The sequence below is a fragment of the Centroberyx affinis genome, unplaced genomic scaffold, assembly GCF_046629955.1.
Source record: "Centroberyx affinis isolate AG114_WGS23_722 - 3 ecotype Tasmania unplaced genomic scaffold, CSIRO-AGI_Caff_v1 ptg002320l_1, whole genome shotgun sequence".
NCBI classification, from domain to species: Eukaryota; Metazoa; Chordata; class Actinopteri; order Beryciformes; family Berycidae; genus Centroberyx; species Centroberyx affinis.
Genome location: NW_027280589.1, coordinates 27,948 through 43,451, shown reverse-complemented (window position 1 = coordinate 43,451; position 15,504 = coordinate 27,948). Strand labels below are relative to the sequence as shown.

General features: G+C 43.5%; 1 protein-coding gene across 1 annotated transcript; it reads left to right on the top strand.

Annotated features, from left to right (window-relative positions):
• The first annotated feature begins 6,952 nt into the window (after positions 1–6,952).
• LOC139655634 (ceramide synthase-like) lies at positions 6,953–15,504 on the top strand. Its single transcript, XM_071533086.1, has 7 exons — positions 6,953–7,029; positions 8,211–8,355; positions 8,635–8,718; positions 10,905–11,136; positions 11,744–11,839; positions 12,625–12,734; positions 15,264–15,504. The coding sequence occupies exons 2-7, from the start codon at positions 8,237–8,239 to the stop codon at positions 15,502–15,504; spliced, it is 882 nt and encodes a 293-aa protein (XP_071389187.1). The 5' UTR covers positions 6,953–7,029; positions 8,211–8,236.

Sequence of the window (15,504 nt, the reverse complement as noted above, 5' to 3'; positions counted from 1 at the left end):
AGGATCCTCCTCTGTGCGTAGAGGAGCGACGGCAGTGCGGAGAAAGGATTTCATTGGCCGTGGCGTCTGGAGAAGCACCGGAGAAAAGAATTTGGGTCTTCTTTGTCTTTTTTTGTTTTTTTTTTTGGTTTTGTTTTGTTTTGTTTTGTTTTTGTTGAACGATGAGGTGCCGGAGGGGAAACGATCCACCCAGCCGCGTGTTGGGAGGTGGAAAACAGCCGACCCACCTGCGCTCCTCCTACAAATTGTACACATCCCCCCACCACCCCCCCACCCCCCTACCTCTCCCCCTGCCTCCCCCTTCTCAGTATGAAAACTCCCGCTTCAAACTAAAGACTTGAACAGCTGATGCTACAGGCATTTTCGGTGCTGAAACAAAAAAAAAAACAAATGCTGCTGACGTTCTGGAGGAAGGATAAGGAAGAGAAAATATAGGCTGAGGAGGAGGAAAATGACTGAACTCAGTGCTAGATTGGGTTTTCCATGTATGTTAGTAGAGACATTAAGGAATAATGATTTTAATTGTTTGGTAGAATAATTGCTTAGTTGATTTTTTTTTTTTTTTTTTTGAAGTCATTCCAGCCCTGTGCAATATGGTTTAAAATGTAAAAAAAAATAAAAAAAAATACAAGTGATACTCAGAGGCGGGGGGGGGAAAGCAGTAGGCTCCTCGGCGCTCTCTCTCTTGCCGACCAGTTTTCAGACGCCGAACCGGATCAGCGTTTCACCTCACCGACCCCCCCCCCACCCCCCACCCACCACCAACCGCTACACCTCCACACAACCCCCCAAGGTTTTGTTTCTGATCCTACGGTTCACTGTACACATCATTCAAACGCGGCACTGTGTTTTCAGATGTAGCAGTTCTCATCGCAGTCGTCGAAAACGGAGGTGCGTCTCCACCACTGATCCACCAGTTTTTGTTTTTGTTGGGTCCCCCCCCCCCCCCAGTGTCTTTTCATTCAGTAGTAGTGATGAGTTAATGTCAGACCCTGGATCAGTGCTGGTAGACCGCCTCCGCCCCTCGAGTGTTTCTCCTCAGAAGACTCGGGCCGCGTTCAGCAGGAGAAAACGCCGGGTAAAAATATCGGCGGGTAAAGATCTCATAGGGACTCACGTGGGAAAAGGGGCGCCAAGCAGTGAGAAAATGGGGGGGGAAAACATGAGTGAGGTACATGTTTGTTCGTTCCCCACATGTAGATCCCCCTAGCTAATGTTCATAAGATTCTCTGTAAATCGCATTTAAACATCTGCTTTGTAATTTGTTAGCCACGGCCACTTTTACATATTTGTCCGTCTCCGATGTCAACAGATTGTGTAAATTGTAAGAATTCGCTTTTTTCAATGCTAACAGGAATAGGAGTTATGACTGCGTTTAGTGCTTTTTTTTAAAAGTAAACTAAACCGCTATTCTGCGAGTAGAAAGATGCCAGAACCAGAAATAATTGAGAGCTCTTTTAATTTTGAATGCCAAAAACGACGACTTCTTTATTTTCCCGCACTGTTGAATCATTTTAAGTATCGACAACGGGGGGAAAAACGCGATGAAACGGCTACAAGCCACAGAAAAGGTCATGTCAACAGGTATTTTCTTAACAATATGTCTTCTCGCCTGACATTTACCCGGTGTTTTGTTTTTTTTTTAGTTTTTCTTCCTGCTGAACGTAGCCCCACCTTCACCTCTTCACTCTTCAGCCATGCCTTTCTGACCAAACCCAACCAATGGGGGGGTAGGGGGGTAGGGGGGGGGGGGATAAAAACGAAACTGAAACTGGAAAAGGAAGCGGCTTTAGAGACGCAAGCTGGAGTGTCCCGCAGATCATGCTTCTCCTATTTTTATTTCTTAATTTATTGAGTGTCTGTGGAAGAGTGTGTGTGTGTGTGTCTTTACACCGATTTTTTTTTTTTTTTTTTTTTTTTTGTAAGTGGAATACGCGGCCGTCTGCCCATGGTGATCTCGTTACCTCAAAACCAGTAGGGGTGGAGCAGGGAGGGCGTCGGACCCCGGGGTGCACCTGGGACGTGTGCATATCTATAAACTGAACTCCTCCTACCATGTACTGCAACGAAACGTCATTCCTTTTGGACTCGCCGACTCCGTTCTCTTACCTCTCGGCCACTCCTCCTCTTTCGTCCCACCGTAAGCGTCGGCTGAAGGGGAGACGCAAGGTTTCTGAGAGCAGATGGTAGGGAGCTTGTTGGTGAAATGCTGCTGTGTTGTTGTTTTTTTTTGTTGTTGTTGGTTTTTTTTTTTTTTTCCTTGTCTTTTCTTTGGTTGTTGTATTAGTTCCTGTTCAGTTTAAGGCTCAGGTGTCCCATTGCAGACTATGAATTGTACAAACCCACCTAGGGGTGCACCAGTATCGATCCCGGTACGGCACATCAGGCCGATACCGGGCTAAAACTTCAGATTTTACCTGATAACCTCTGTAACAAGTCAGAGATTACATGAGTCGATTTTCTAGCTTTTGCGCCCTCAGAAGAGCGTCGGTTCTCTCTAATGGTGTAAAATGGATTACATCATAGTGATTTTTGTCCAGTGAGCCCAAACCAGTGGTTGGAGTCAGGGGTTCTCAAACGGACCCCAAATAGACACACATTAGGGCCACACACACCCACATTCACCCAAGTCCCAGGGACTCATGAGGCGATTCTTATTGGTCAGGTCAGTGGTTCTCAACATTTTTCGCTTGTGACCCCTTAAAACCAAGCGATGTCTTCTTGCCTGTCAAAGACAGTCCAACCAGAGAATGATTTTCATTTCATAGTTTTTTCATTTGACATCAGAGAAGGCCTAGAGGCTGAAAACTATTCTGTATTTCACAAGAAAAAAAGCAAAAATTAGAGAAATAAACACAAAAAATAGACATGATCACAAATTTGTATGATAGAAATAAGTTTCTTTTCTTTTTCTTATCCCAGAAATCAGCCCCAACTCCCAGGTTGAGAACCACTGGATTAGGTATTAGGATTTGAAGAACTGTCTACCCCGAATGTGGTGAGAGTGAAATTTAGGATTACAGTAGTCAATCTTGCAAGCGTTCTCACATTAGACATCATCTAATTGGGGATAATTTCCACTGAATCTAATTATAGTGAAATGAAACTTACCCCTCCTTTTGCTGGGAGACCCCCCTCAAGGACCGCCGGCCCCCACTTTAAGTAAACCAGTACTTCACAGTGTGACCCTCGGACTCGGTAGCGGTGCATCCCTAAAACCCCCGAACAGGAAGGAGCGCTGAGCCCCGCCGTCACCAGGAGGATCGACTCGGAGGTTCAGGCGGCCTCTCGGATCCACGCCGACTGGGTTCCCAATTCTTCTTCTTCTTCTTCTTCTTCTTCTTCTTCTACCCTCAAACCTCACCTAATACTGTTAGGAAAAGCCGGTCCCTGTCTGCGACTGCGGGTGAAGCTACAGGGACTGAAAGAAAACTTTGTATATCTGCATGTGTATATTTATTATCCCATGGAGAGCGTTTGGGTTTGAATGCCGTGCAATGGTTGAGTTGTCAACATTGACAAAAAAACGTACATTTTGTGGTAATTTTATTTAATTCATCTTAGGAAGTGATTTTATTCTGGAGTTTTTTATGTTTGTTGTGATCCCCATTTTAGATTTTTTTTTTTTTCTTTTGTTTTTTATTTGTTGTTGTGTTAGTAGAGAGGAAAGTTTTAAATAGATGGCCTGTGTGCGGTCTTCCCCCCCTTCTCCCTTGCACTTATTTAGTTGGTGAGTGCATTTAGGATCTCTGTCGCATTTTTCAGCTCTTGTCTGTTCAGTTTTTTTGCCAATAGACGTTGAAGTGGAAGCTGTGTAGAGCAGAGCAGAGCGGGGCGGACAGACGACCGGCCATCTATAGAGGTTAGGCATTTTTTCAGATATGAAAAGAAACTTGATATGTGTTTATTATGAATATGAAACCAATGTTGTTTTGAAAAAAGATGTTCTGTTTTTGTCATAACGTTTTAGCAAAAATCTTTTTCTTTTTTTTTTTTTTTTTTTTTTTGACTTGTGTTCCCAACAAATACTTGAATTTCTTAAAAAAAATGTTTAGAGTTAAAGTAGTGAATGATAAATAAATGAATAGACACTGGATAATATTCCTGTAGCCTGTCATCTATCCTAACATCCATCCTGACATGATTCACTAGTCAGGTGGAAACCTTTTATCTAACATGTCAACTTTTCACTAACTTAAGGAAAACAGCTTTGTTTTAGCTCGACATCCTGTGCACTTTTGAATTTATCCTTTGAGTTTCATAAGCCGTAGAATTTTCTCAACCCATAGAGAAACCATGTAATCCTTCAATGAAGTTAAAACCTGAGATGACAAAAAACCACCTATATGAACAAAAAATCTATTATCTTTTTCAGAATAGAGCCCCCCCCCTGCCCCCACCTTATCCTCACATAACTTGCATCAGTTGAATTTACCTAAAGTTTTATAGATAGATAGGTACTTTATTAATCCCTGAAGGGGAATTAGGGCGTTACAGCAACTAATAACGAGACAAAAAATAAGTGCAAAATAAAAATTGAGTAACAGAAAACACAGTAAAAACACAGCAGTACAATACAACAGGGACACATTCAAGTTAAATACAAGTAACACAGAGCATAAAAACAGTGCAGAAGATAACAGTCAATAAAATAATAACGGATATTTCTGTAATAGAAATAAAACAAACCGTTTTTACAAAAAGTACACTTAACAGTTTTTACATTTAACAGTTTTTTTTGTATATCGGCCTCAAAAGGGGGATAAACTGAGTTATGGTGAGTTTATCCTCCACTGCACACCTGGTTAAAATGTCACCACCAACGAGTCATGAGGTTTTCACATTTTCACTTTTTATTTTATTTCTTAGCTTCTCTGTGTGCTGAGAGAAGAGCTCGTAGGATTTTCATTAGGTCTCTGAATTGCCTGATCTGAATAGCAGCCATTATAGTAACTTGCTGCTGCTAGTTTTCACTATAGTTGCATGGCAAGATTGATATATTTTTTTCCACCTGGTGGAAGTGTTTGTCTAGCTAGAAGATTTACTTCAAGTTCCCTGGTTTACTGATAAGGTAAGTTGGGTCATTTTACAACACCAACTTGGGTTTCACATATTGTTTGTTTGGCTTCTTAGTTGAGGATGTAACATTAGCATAGTAGCTAAATGTGTGTTAACAATAATGTTGCTGGCAAGAGTGTATAGCATTAAGCTAGTTTTCACTTGTTTTTCCCCATTTACAGATTCCTCCTTAAACATATTAATTATTTAAATATGGAACTTAGTACTAAGAAGCATTGTAACACATGTTGGTCAGTAAGGGTTTTACTTTGAAGGTTATGACCAGAAGTCCCACTTTTTTGTCCCAGCTGGCTTGACAGTTGTGTTCAGAAGCCAGTTCTCCTGCTCCATCCCACCAGCTGGTCCGGTTCCTAAATGCGAAGCTGAAACTCCTCTGTGTCTGGGAGACCGTCCAAAATCAGACCCTGCACCGTCCCGATGTAAACTGATCCATCCATCTCCATCTGTTCTTCCCTCCTCTGTCACTATCTGAAGCTCCTCTACTTCTTCAGCAGTCTTTACCTGTGGAGTCCCTCAGGGATCAATATTAGGGCCAATCTTCTTTTTCCATTTACCTGCTCCAACTTGGCCCGTAAACACAATATTTCCTTCCAATCCTATACAGACTATACACAAATATATCGATATCTACGGCCTAGTCACTCTCAGGCAATGCCTTAGTAACCAAGATTGCTGGATTTCCCTTTTTTTTACGGCAAAATAAAAACAAGAGACGTATAATAATCATAATAACACACTCTTAACTAACGGAAACAAGCCAGTCTATAAATCATGAAGTATGTGGCAAACCTAGAGTTTTATGGACATTGTTTTCCTGCATTTTGTCACATCAAACAAAAGTGCATCCTTCCCTTCCAGTTTTAAGAACTATTGTCCAGAGGTTTTAGTATTCACGGTGTTGTTGTTTTTGTCTTGTGCACATTGATCCATGCTGTATATTGATAAAGCTATGGGTTTACCTATGGGACTGTAATGACTTGAAAATAAGTGGAGTATATTGGGGTTAGTACAGTTACCGTTAGTAGTGTAACAAGGGTTAGACTGATAAATCGGGCCGATATTGGATTTCAGCCAGTCGGTGTGATCCACCTCTGATATGACAGCGGTTCCTCCCTGAACACAGCTAGTGAATGTGATTTAATTATTATTTCCATATCAGATGTCTGACCAGAGAAACCATTCCAGTGTGGTGTGGGAGGATTTCACTCAACAATTTTCCCAAAACGACCAATATCGGCCCGATATATCAATGTAACCCAGAATCAGCCTTTTGGGAGTGAGGCATTAATTACTGACAAGATTTTTTTTTTTCACTTCTTCTCTTCTATCCCTCCTTCCCCTCTCTGTTTTGTAGCTTCTCTCTCTCTCTCTCTCTCTCTCTCTCTCTCTCTCTCTCTCTCTCTCTCTCTCTCCCTCCTGTATACCTGTGTGGGAGGGAGGGAGGGAGGTGCGGTGAGTTGACAAACGTGTGACGCACGCCGCTGCATCCCTCTATGTACATAACATGCTTTTCACCAGGTGAAGTGTAACCTTCATGCAGCAGCCGGCCTGCTGCTCTCTCCGCCCACAGGAGAGACCAGAGACGGACTGCAGGCTTCACAGAAACACATTTCAGTCAGGGAAAACTGAATTGAACCGTTTATTTTAATGAGATGACATGGCAATGCACTTTTTCTTTCGGAGAGAACATGTGCCTTTTTGTACTCCCTGCGCACCGAGCATGAGCTACCAATCAGGGAGTACATACACACACACACACACACACACACACACACACACACACACACACACACACACCCCACCCTCCTCCTCCACCCATCCCACCCCCTCACACTACATGAAAGCAGATGTAAGTTGGTGGCAGCTGTGGTGGCGGTGGGCGAGGAGAAACAGCAAAAACTCTTTAAAACCTGCAGCACAGCAGCAGATCACAAGCAGCAGCCTGGCTGGGTGAGTACCAGCAGGGTTTGAATGCTCGGCCCCGTTAACGAGAGTGTGTGTGAGAGTGTGTGAGAGTGTGTGAGAGTGTGTGTGATTGGTGTTTGTCAGGATTCAACAGACCGCAGCATGACTGAGTTTCCTGGCTGAGCTCGTGTTGCTCAATTTAAAGCTTCCATATCACTGTTTTGATGTTTTTGTTTTTCAAATGTCCTCTGGTGGCTCAGGATAAGAATAACGGTCTTCACGATGTTTTGCAAATACATGTGGGTTAGTGAAAATAGTTGAGTTGAATTTAATCCATTTGAAGACCCAAGTCCTCACAATGCTGGATCCTGATTGGCCGACAGCAGCAGCTCCGCTAATTCATGAGGAGAACATGGCCAAAAAAAAAAACCCAAAAAACTTAAAGCTCATGATTTACCACATTAAGGGCACAAGATACACCTCATTCCCTCATTTTGATCATTTCGTACCCTCATTTTCATTACACCCAACCACCCTCCACCACCACCACCACACACACACTCACACACACACACACTCACACACACATTTACCCGATAGCTTACTTGCTACTCCCTTGAATAGCCTGATTATTTTGGTTGACAAAAGATTCATTTCGTTGAATCAGGATTTTCGATAAGTTAGAATGGATAGAGATTTGTTTATTCAGTTTTACTACAGATTAAAAAAAAAACTCCATTCAAGATGTTATTGTTAGTATGAAACTATTGACAAGCATATTGATAACTAATGGGCTTAACTGTCATCAGTATGCAAACAGTTTCTATCTGTCACTACTTGCAGCTCGGCATCACTTTTCTTCTTAATGTGAGCAATAAACTAAACCAAAGTGTTATATATTGTATGCACCTGATGGCATGTCAGGCTCATAAATCAGTGCACAGTGTTATCACAGAATACATTCCTCCTCCTCCTCCTCCTCCTGCAGGCCGGCCGCTCCCCGGCCACAACAAGCCCTCCGGCAGCTTCCAGGGCTTATGGACAGCATGCCCCGCCCACTTGAGCCTCTTGCTCAGGCTCAACAGCCACCTGTCCTTCTTTAAAGCTTCCAGCACATCAAGGTGGTGTGTGTGAGAACGAACACACACACTTATATACACACACACACACACACACACACACACACACACACACACACACACACACACACACACACACACACACAGAGGAAGGCAGTGAGACCCAGGCAGCAATGTTGGCCCTCCTGGCTGCCGGCTGCGTCTTCTTCCCCGGACTCTTCCTCCTGTCTAAGCAGAGTCTGAAGAGCGTGTTGGGATGGAGCGAAGGAGACGCTGCCACCGTTTCTGCTCGGTAAGAACACACACACACACACACACACACACACACACACACACACACACACACACACACACACACACACAGGCATTTCTGCATAAACACTAGAACCAGGTGACTTGGGGTCAATTCACTTTCAGGTGACTCAGATGACAATATGAATTGAAAAATGCAATTCACCAAACACAGACAGATTCTGCCTTCTCAGTAGTTTCACCGTACAATACTGTGAATGAAAGTGGAGGAAATGATGTCATGACCTGCTGACCAGATGCTGCTGTGGTTTCCTCTCAGGCTGGTGTCGTCCGTCCAGGCTGTCATGGCCTGTTCAGCCGGATGCATCATCGCCTCTTCTTGCAAAGACGTCATGGAGGACAAGTGAGTACAAAATGTGTGTGTGTGTGTGTGTCCATCTTTATGTATATTAGTGTGTGTGCAAAAAGACGGACTCTTTGCCTCCCTCTGAGCAAACCCTTCTTTGTGTGTTCTTGGGTCGGACCGATAAATCAGTTTGCCGATATGAGGGACCAATATCGGCCTTTCAGATCAATTCAGATCTTTCAGAAAAATCCGATCCGGTCCAGTCAGTGTCGTCTGCTTCTGATATGATGCAGTTTGATTGATTACATATTTAATGTAGAATTGATCAATACTACACTGGTTGTCTGTGGGAAGACCTGCATTTGAACTGATACCAATGTGATATTTTGATCAGATTCAACACAAGTATGCAAGAATATGTTTTATTTTTCTTAGTGTCCTGGGTTTCAGTGGAGAGTTTTAGTGTCCCGTCGTCTAAATGCTTTTCCATTTTAGGAATAAAATTCCGGGGCAAACGCTGAATACATGAAAATGGAAAAGCATAATGAAAACAGTCAAATTTTAAAGATATTGAATATCAGCCACAAAATATCGTTACTTCTATCCGAAAACATCGGTGTCAGCGTGGGTATCGGTGGAAGCCCAGCGAGTGTGAAAGTGTCTAGAAACCAGACCTCAGTCTCTCCTGGCTCCTGGCTCCCTCACCTAATCTAATTACAATCTCAACCTAATTAGTCTCTCCAGCCAAGCTAGCAGCAGCAGCAGCAGCTATTTTGGTGCCACTAAGACGGTCACAGTGATCCCTAATCTACCACACTGAGGAGAGGGGGGGAGGGGGGGGGGGGGCTTCATTTCCCAGTCAAAGTGGAGAGGGTTGGTCTGAGCGCCGGGGCCCATTTGATTAACAAATCACTCCACAGCCTCGGCCCTCATACAGCAAGGAACCCTGGGTAGGAGCCACTTTAACCCTATGACAGCCCATATTCAATATCTTTAAATCTGACCGTTTTATTGTCAGGGTGAAACAGGATTTAGACCATAGGACACTAAAACTCTCCACTGAAACCAACTACTACTACTGCTAATAATAATGACAATACAACATATTCATGCATACTAGTCTGGAATTTCAATTTCAGTTTAGTTGTAGTGTGGGTTTGGTAGTTTTAGTTTAGTGTTGTTACCTCTGCCAATGAGGTAATGTTTTCGCCTGTGTGTCCGTCCGTCCGTCTGTTAGCAGGATATCTCTAAAAGTCGGGCACGGATTTGCATGAAACTTGGTATGAAGGTTGGTTATGAGCCAAGGAAGAACTGAGTAACTTTTCATGTCGATTGGCCTAACGGGGGCGTGGTGGTGGGCGTGGCTTATCACCAAAAGGTGCATAACTTCCTTGCAGGGTGTTGTCAGACATGGTGGAGGTCTGATCTCTACTGAGCACATTTTCTAGTTAAAGGTATAAAGATAGAAGTTCACAATAGGTATTTTGTATATGTTGGCAACAGGGTATGGAGGACAAATAAAATGAATTAATTAATTAATAGGGGAAATAAATAGTAAAAAGTAAATAAATAGGGGAATTAATACAAAGGTAAATAAATACAGAAGCAAATTAAAACAGAAATATCAATTTATGTCACATTTTTATCAATTAATTAATGCCTACATTTATTTTTAATATTATTTTTGGTGCATTTAATGGCATATTAATTTATTTATTGAGTCATTTATTCATTTCTTTATTTTTGATTTTGGCAGTTACGGTCCTCCATAATAGGCAGTGTAATACAAATAAATCATATAATTTTCATCAATTCTACAGTAAATATGTAATCAGTCAAACGCATATCAGAGGTGGACAACACAGGATGATGTGATTTTTAATGAAATATCAGCCTGATATATCGCTCTAACACTCTAAGAAACAACCGATCTCTGGGCAGGAGGAGCTCTTCTGTTTCTCCTCTGACCTCCACACTGACTCACTTCCTCTTCTTCTCCTCTTCTTTCTCCCTCCTCCTTGTCTTCTTTCTCCCTCCTCCTCCTCCTCTTCTTTCTCCCTCTCCTCCTCTTCTTTCTCCCTCCTCCTCCTCTTATTTCTCCCTCCTCTTTGTCTTCTTTCTCCCTCCTCCTCCTCCTCTTCTTTCTCCCTCCTCCTCCTCCTCTTCTTTCTCTCTCCTCCTCCTCCTCCTCCTCCTCCTCCTCCTCCTCCTCTTCTTCCTCCCTCCTCCTCGTCTTCCCTCAGGCACTGGCTGACCGACACCTATATTCTCTTCGCCACGCCTTACTTTGCCTACGACATCTACGCCATGTTCCTGTGCTACTGGCACAAGCTGCAGGTCAAAGGTCACGGGGAGGAGGAGGAGGAGGAGGGCGGGGGGTCGATGGGCGCCGCGGCGGCCGGCTACCTGCGGCGCGAGGCGCTCATGGTGCTGCATCACATCTTCATGGTGGCCGTCTGCTTCCCAGCATCAGTGGTAACTATGGAGACCAGGGATCAGTGGAGAGAAATGGAGTTTGAATGAACGGACAAAGGATGCTCAGATAGATTAGATGAAACTTAGATGATTCTTGTGAGTAAACGTTGCAGGAGCATCAAGCGTGTAGCAAATACGCCTCACTTCCTGTTTGCATGTCTTCGCAGTCAAATTTGTTTGTGCTTCACAGATGGTTAAGAGCATCAAAATTCTGTGCCATAATACAATATAGGACGTCCACATGTGCTGTGTGCAAAGTTTCAGTGAGATTAGATCAATGTTGCATAAAATTCAAAATGGCAGAAAGTGGTCATGGCTGAAATGAAAACTAAAGCCGTTGAATCTGAGGGGGAAATTTTTTATTCTAGTCCGTGCAAATCCATTTTTACATAAGTTTCACAATTGCTTGCATTATGGATCTGAGAAGGTTTGATTGGTGAAACGCTTGGCAACAAATACAATTTTCTTTCATGTGCCTCCTGTTCTCCCTCTTCTGATCTGTCTGTCTGTCTGTCTCTCTATCTGTCTGTCTGTCTGCCTGTCTCTCTGTCTGTCTGTCTCTCTGTCTGTCTGTCTCTCTCTCTCTCTCTCTCTCTCTCTCTCTCAGTTCTGGAGGCAGGGGAGGGGCGATTACTTCCAGGGCGTCTTGTTTCTGGCTGAGCTCAGCACTCCCTCCGTCTGTCTGGGGAAAGTCCTGATCCAGGTAGTTAACCTCTATGTATTATTGTGGACTCGAGTCACAATTTTGACTTAATGCATGAAGAGAATACTTGAGACTTGACTTCTGGTGGTTCTGGTGACTTGGGATTTGACTTTGACTTGTACTTTGATTTTAGTCAATTTGGATGTTTTTGAATGAAATCATTACAGTGATCTTTCATCAAGCACACAGATGATTTTAGACGTGTCTTAGGTTTTCCTCTGAGGAACTTGCAGCTAGAGCCTCAACTTGATGATGCATTTAATAATAATACAGTAATATCCAGGAAGGTTGAATCACGCACATATCATGCACAGAAGTGGGAGGTGAAGATGTAACACGTGGCTGCTGCAACATGGAAGGAATTTGACCACTTTCTGTCTTCAAATAAATTTGACATTCATTTATAATGTACAGGATCCGGTGCCAAGAGCCATATTTAACATGAACTGTGAGGCAACTTTCTGCCTTTTCCACACAGAAGGATGTTAATATCTCTAATGGAGAAAACGGACTCTATCATCCCTTCTTCCTATCCCTCCATCTCTCATCCCTGCAGCTCTCTCCACTACTCCAGTACTAATTGTATTTTCTCTTCAGTGCTACATGAGTCAGTGCTTGTAGTCCGAGTTAACTCACACCAAACTGACTTGAGGAATTTAACGTAACACGGCTTACGCTGCTTTATTGATGTCTTCTCTCTTACCTTTTATCTTTTCCTTTTGTCCTCCCTCACTCTGGACCCGGTTCTGTCGGTGTCTCTCGTTCTCTGGTTTTCGTCCCATCAGTTCAACCAGCAGCAGACTCTCCTGCACAAAGTGAACGGAGCGCTCATGCTGCTCACTTTCTTCAGCTGTCGAGTGTTGCTCTTCCCCTACCTGTACTACGCCTACAGCAGGTAGGACCGCTGCCTGTCTCTCTGTCCCTGTCTCTCTGTCCCTGTCTCTCTGTCCGTCTGCCTGTCTCTCTCTCCCTGTCTCTCTATCCGTCTGCCTGTCTCTCTGTCTGTCTGCCTGTCTCTCTCTATCCGTCTCCCCGTCTCTCTGTCCATCTGCCTGTCTCTCTCTCTCTGTCCTTCTCCCCGTCTCTCTGTCCGTCTCCCCGTCTCTATATCTGTCTCCCCGTCTCTCTGTCCATCTGCCTGTCTCTCTCTCCCTGTCTCTCTGTCCATCTCCCCGTCTCTCTATCCATCTCCTTGTCTCTCTGTCCATCTCCTGGTCTCTCTGTCCGTCTCCCCGTCTCTCTCTATCCATCTCTCTGTCTCCCTATCCGTCTCCCCATCTCTCTATCCATCTCCCCGTCTCTTTGTCCATCTCCCCGTCTCTCTATCCATCTCCCCGTCTCTTTGTCCATCTCCCCGTCTCTCTATCCATCTCCCCGTCTCTCTGTCCATCTCCCCGTCTCTCTATCCATCTCCCCGTCTCTCTATCCATCTCCTGGTCTCTCTATCCATCTCCTGGTCTCTCTGTCCGTCTCCCCGTCTCTCTATCCATTTCTCTGTCTCCCTATCCATCTCCCCGTCTCTTTGTCCATCTCCCTGTCTCTCTGTCCGTCTCCCCGTCTCTCTATCCATCTCTCTGTCTCCCTATCCATCTCCCCGTCTCTCTGTCCATCTCCCTGTCTCTCTATCCATCTCCCTGGGGCAACGGGGCTTATGGGAAATTAAGTCTTAATTTTGAGAAACACTAGCACTAACAATACCACAGGTGTGAGATAGAGGCTACCAACTGTCTTGACTATAGTCTCATTTGTTTGCTGTAATTATACCAAGGTACCACAATTAATTTGATGATATATTGATGTTTAAAAATATTACACATAGCAGCTTTAATATGCATCTAAAGTATGTAGAAAAGACAAACTGGCACCATATCCCATCATGTCAGAGGTGGGCTACATTGACTGGCTGATTTTAATTTTAATAAAAGGCCAATATATATCCTATATATCCGTAATATCAGCAAACTGATATATATCGGTAGTCAACTTGCGAGACCCGTCTGGCTAATATATCAGTGCATCCTTAATTAAAATCCTTCCTACCAATAATCCTGTCCTTGCTTAGGAGATAAACTGATATTTTCTCATTGTTAAAACACATTTGAAAGTGATTATATTGCAGTAGGTGAAATGATGAAACGGCCCTCAGTAACATCTGTTCACTTTTATCAGCTGATTAACTCGGAGGATTCACGAGCTTCAGGACACTCACTGTTATGGTCACTTTATCACTCTAGTTGCTGACTAGCTTTAAGGCAGAAAGGCTGGAGGTTTAGCTGCTTAACAGGCTTGGTGATAATCTCTGCTTCATCTGATCTGTGAAGAAACAACAGAGCGCTAATCTGCTCACAGTCCTGACATGCAGGACTTGGTTTTCTGCCTTTTTCACACAGAAGGATGTTGCTATCTCCAATGGAGAAAATGGACTATATAATTTATGTTGGAGAGTGATATTATCATTTTCGTCCTTCGGCCTTTCACTCCTTCCACCATCTGCTGCCAGAAACTGAAAGCTTTAGCTCAGTTTGCTCTGGAAGAACAGCGCCCTCTTCAGGTTTTGTGCCATAAAGCAATCCAGCAGATTTCCTGCATGTCAACGAATGGAAGGCAAAGCATAATTTATGCAATGATTAATTTGGTCAAAAGTATTTTAACTGAAAGATGCTTTGGCATTTTGGCCTTTTTTCCATGAGTGTGAAGTATTAGTTGGCCTGGGTTGCTGAGTTTTGATGGAGCTATTGAGTACAGGAATAATCAATTGCTCAATAGGAGTGTACATGTTGTGAAACAAGCAAGTTAAACAACACTAAAACACGCACTTTATAATTGATTTTAAGTAAAGCCCTCTTTCTTTTTATTGACTTGAAGGTAATTTATAAAGCAAAGATGAACATTTAACAGTCTGTCTGTCTGCATCCATTCAACAGTTTCATTCAGTTTTGTTCAGCTGTTGTAGTTTCGCTCCAGATCGCTTTGCCACAGTATGCGTCGCTCTCTCTTGAAAGGAGAAAATTTCATGCTAAGCTCTTTTTAAAAAAATCTGGCAATTTAATGTAGTCTTGATTACCAGCAAAGGTAAATACCACATAAAATACATTTTCTGAACCGTTAGGAGCCACTCTACAATTTGGCATACATGTAATCCAAGCAGCACTTATTTTAATCACATTTCACTTTTAGAACTGATCCACACTGCCACTACCATGGTGTAATTTGGTAGAAGAAGAGTGTGGAAATAACAGGTGAACCAATTCAACAAGTTAAAATTGTATTGAAATAAAGTCCTGTTTGGTAGATTGTATTTGTGCCAAATTAAAGAGAATGATTCAGAACAGATCTTGAGTAAAATGTTGTAAATTGCCAGAAATCTGAATGGAGTTTGGTGTCTGATGTGTTTGACAGCAGCGCCCTCTGTCCCGTGTTGCAGGTACGCCTCCATCCCTCTGTACTCGGTGCCGCTGGTCGCTCCGTGGCAGTGCAACGTGGGAGCCGCTCTCCTCATGGCTCTGCAGCTCTACTGGTTCTGTCTGATCTGCAGAGGAGCTTTCCGCCTTCTGACGAGAAGCCTGAGCTCCGCGCCGCCCGTCCCGGCCGACTCAGACCGCCTCCTGCCCCCAAACAACGGCTACACCTCCCATCAGGCGGGCAGAGAGACGGACAAACACTGA

Bases quoted from the DNA above. Each gene is read 5' to 3' on its own strand.
- LOC139655634 (XM_071533086.1), top strand. From the start codon at position 8,237: ATGTTGGCCCTCCTGGCTGCCGGCTGCGTCTTCTTCCCCGGACTCTTC. The intron at 11,137-11,743 runs GTAACTATGGAG...TCTCTCTCTCAG, and splicing joins TCTGCTTCCCAGCATCAGTG to TTCTGGAGGCAGGGGAGGGG. The intron at 12,735-15,263 runs GTAGGACCGCTG...CCCGTGTTGCAG, and splicing joins CTGTACTACGCCTACAGCAG to GTACGCCTCCATCCCTCTGT.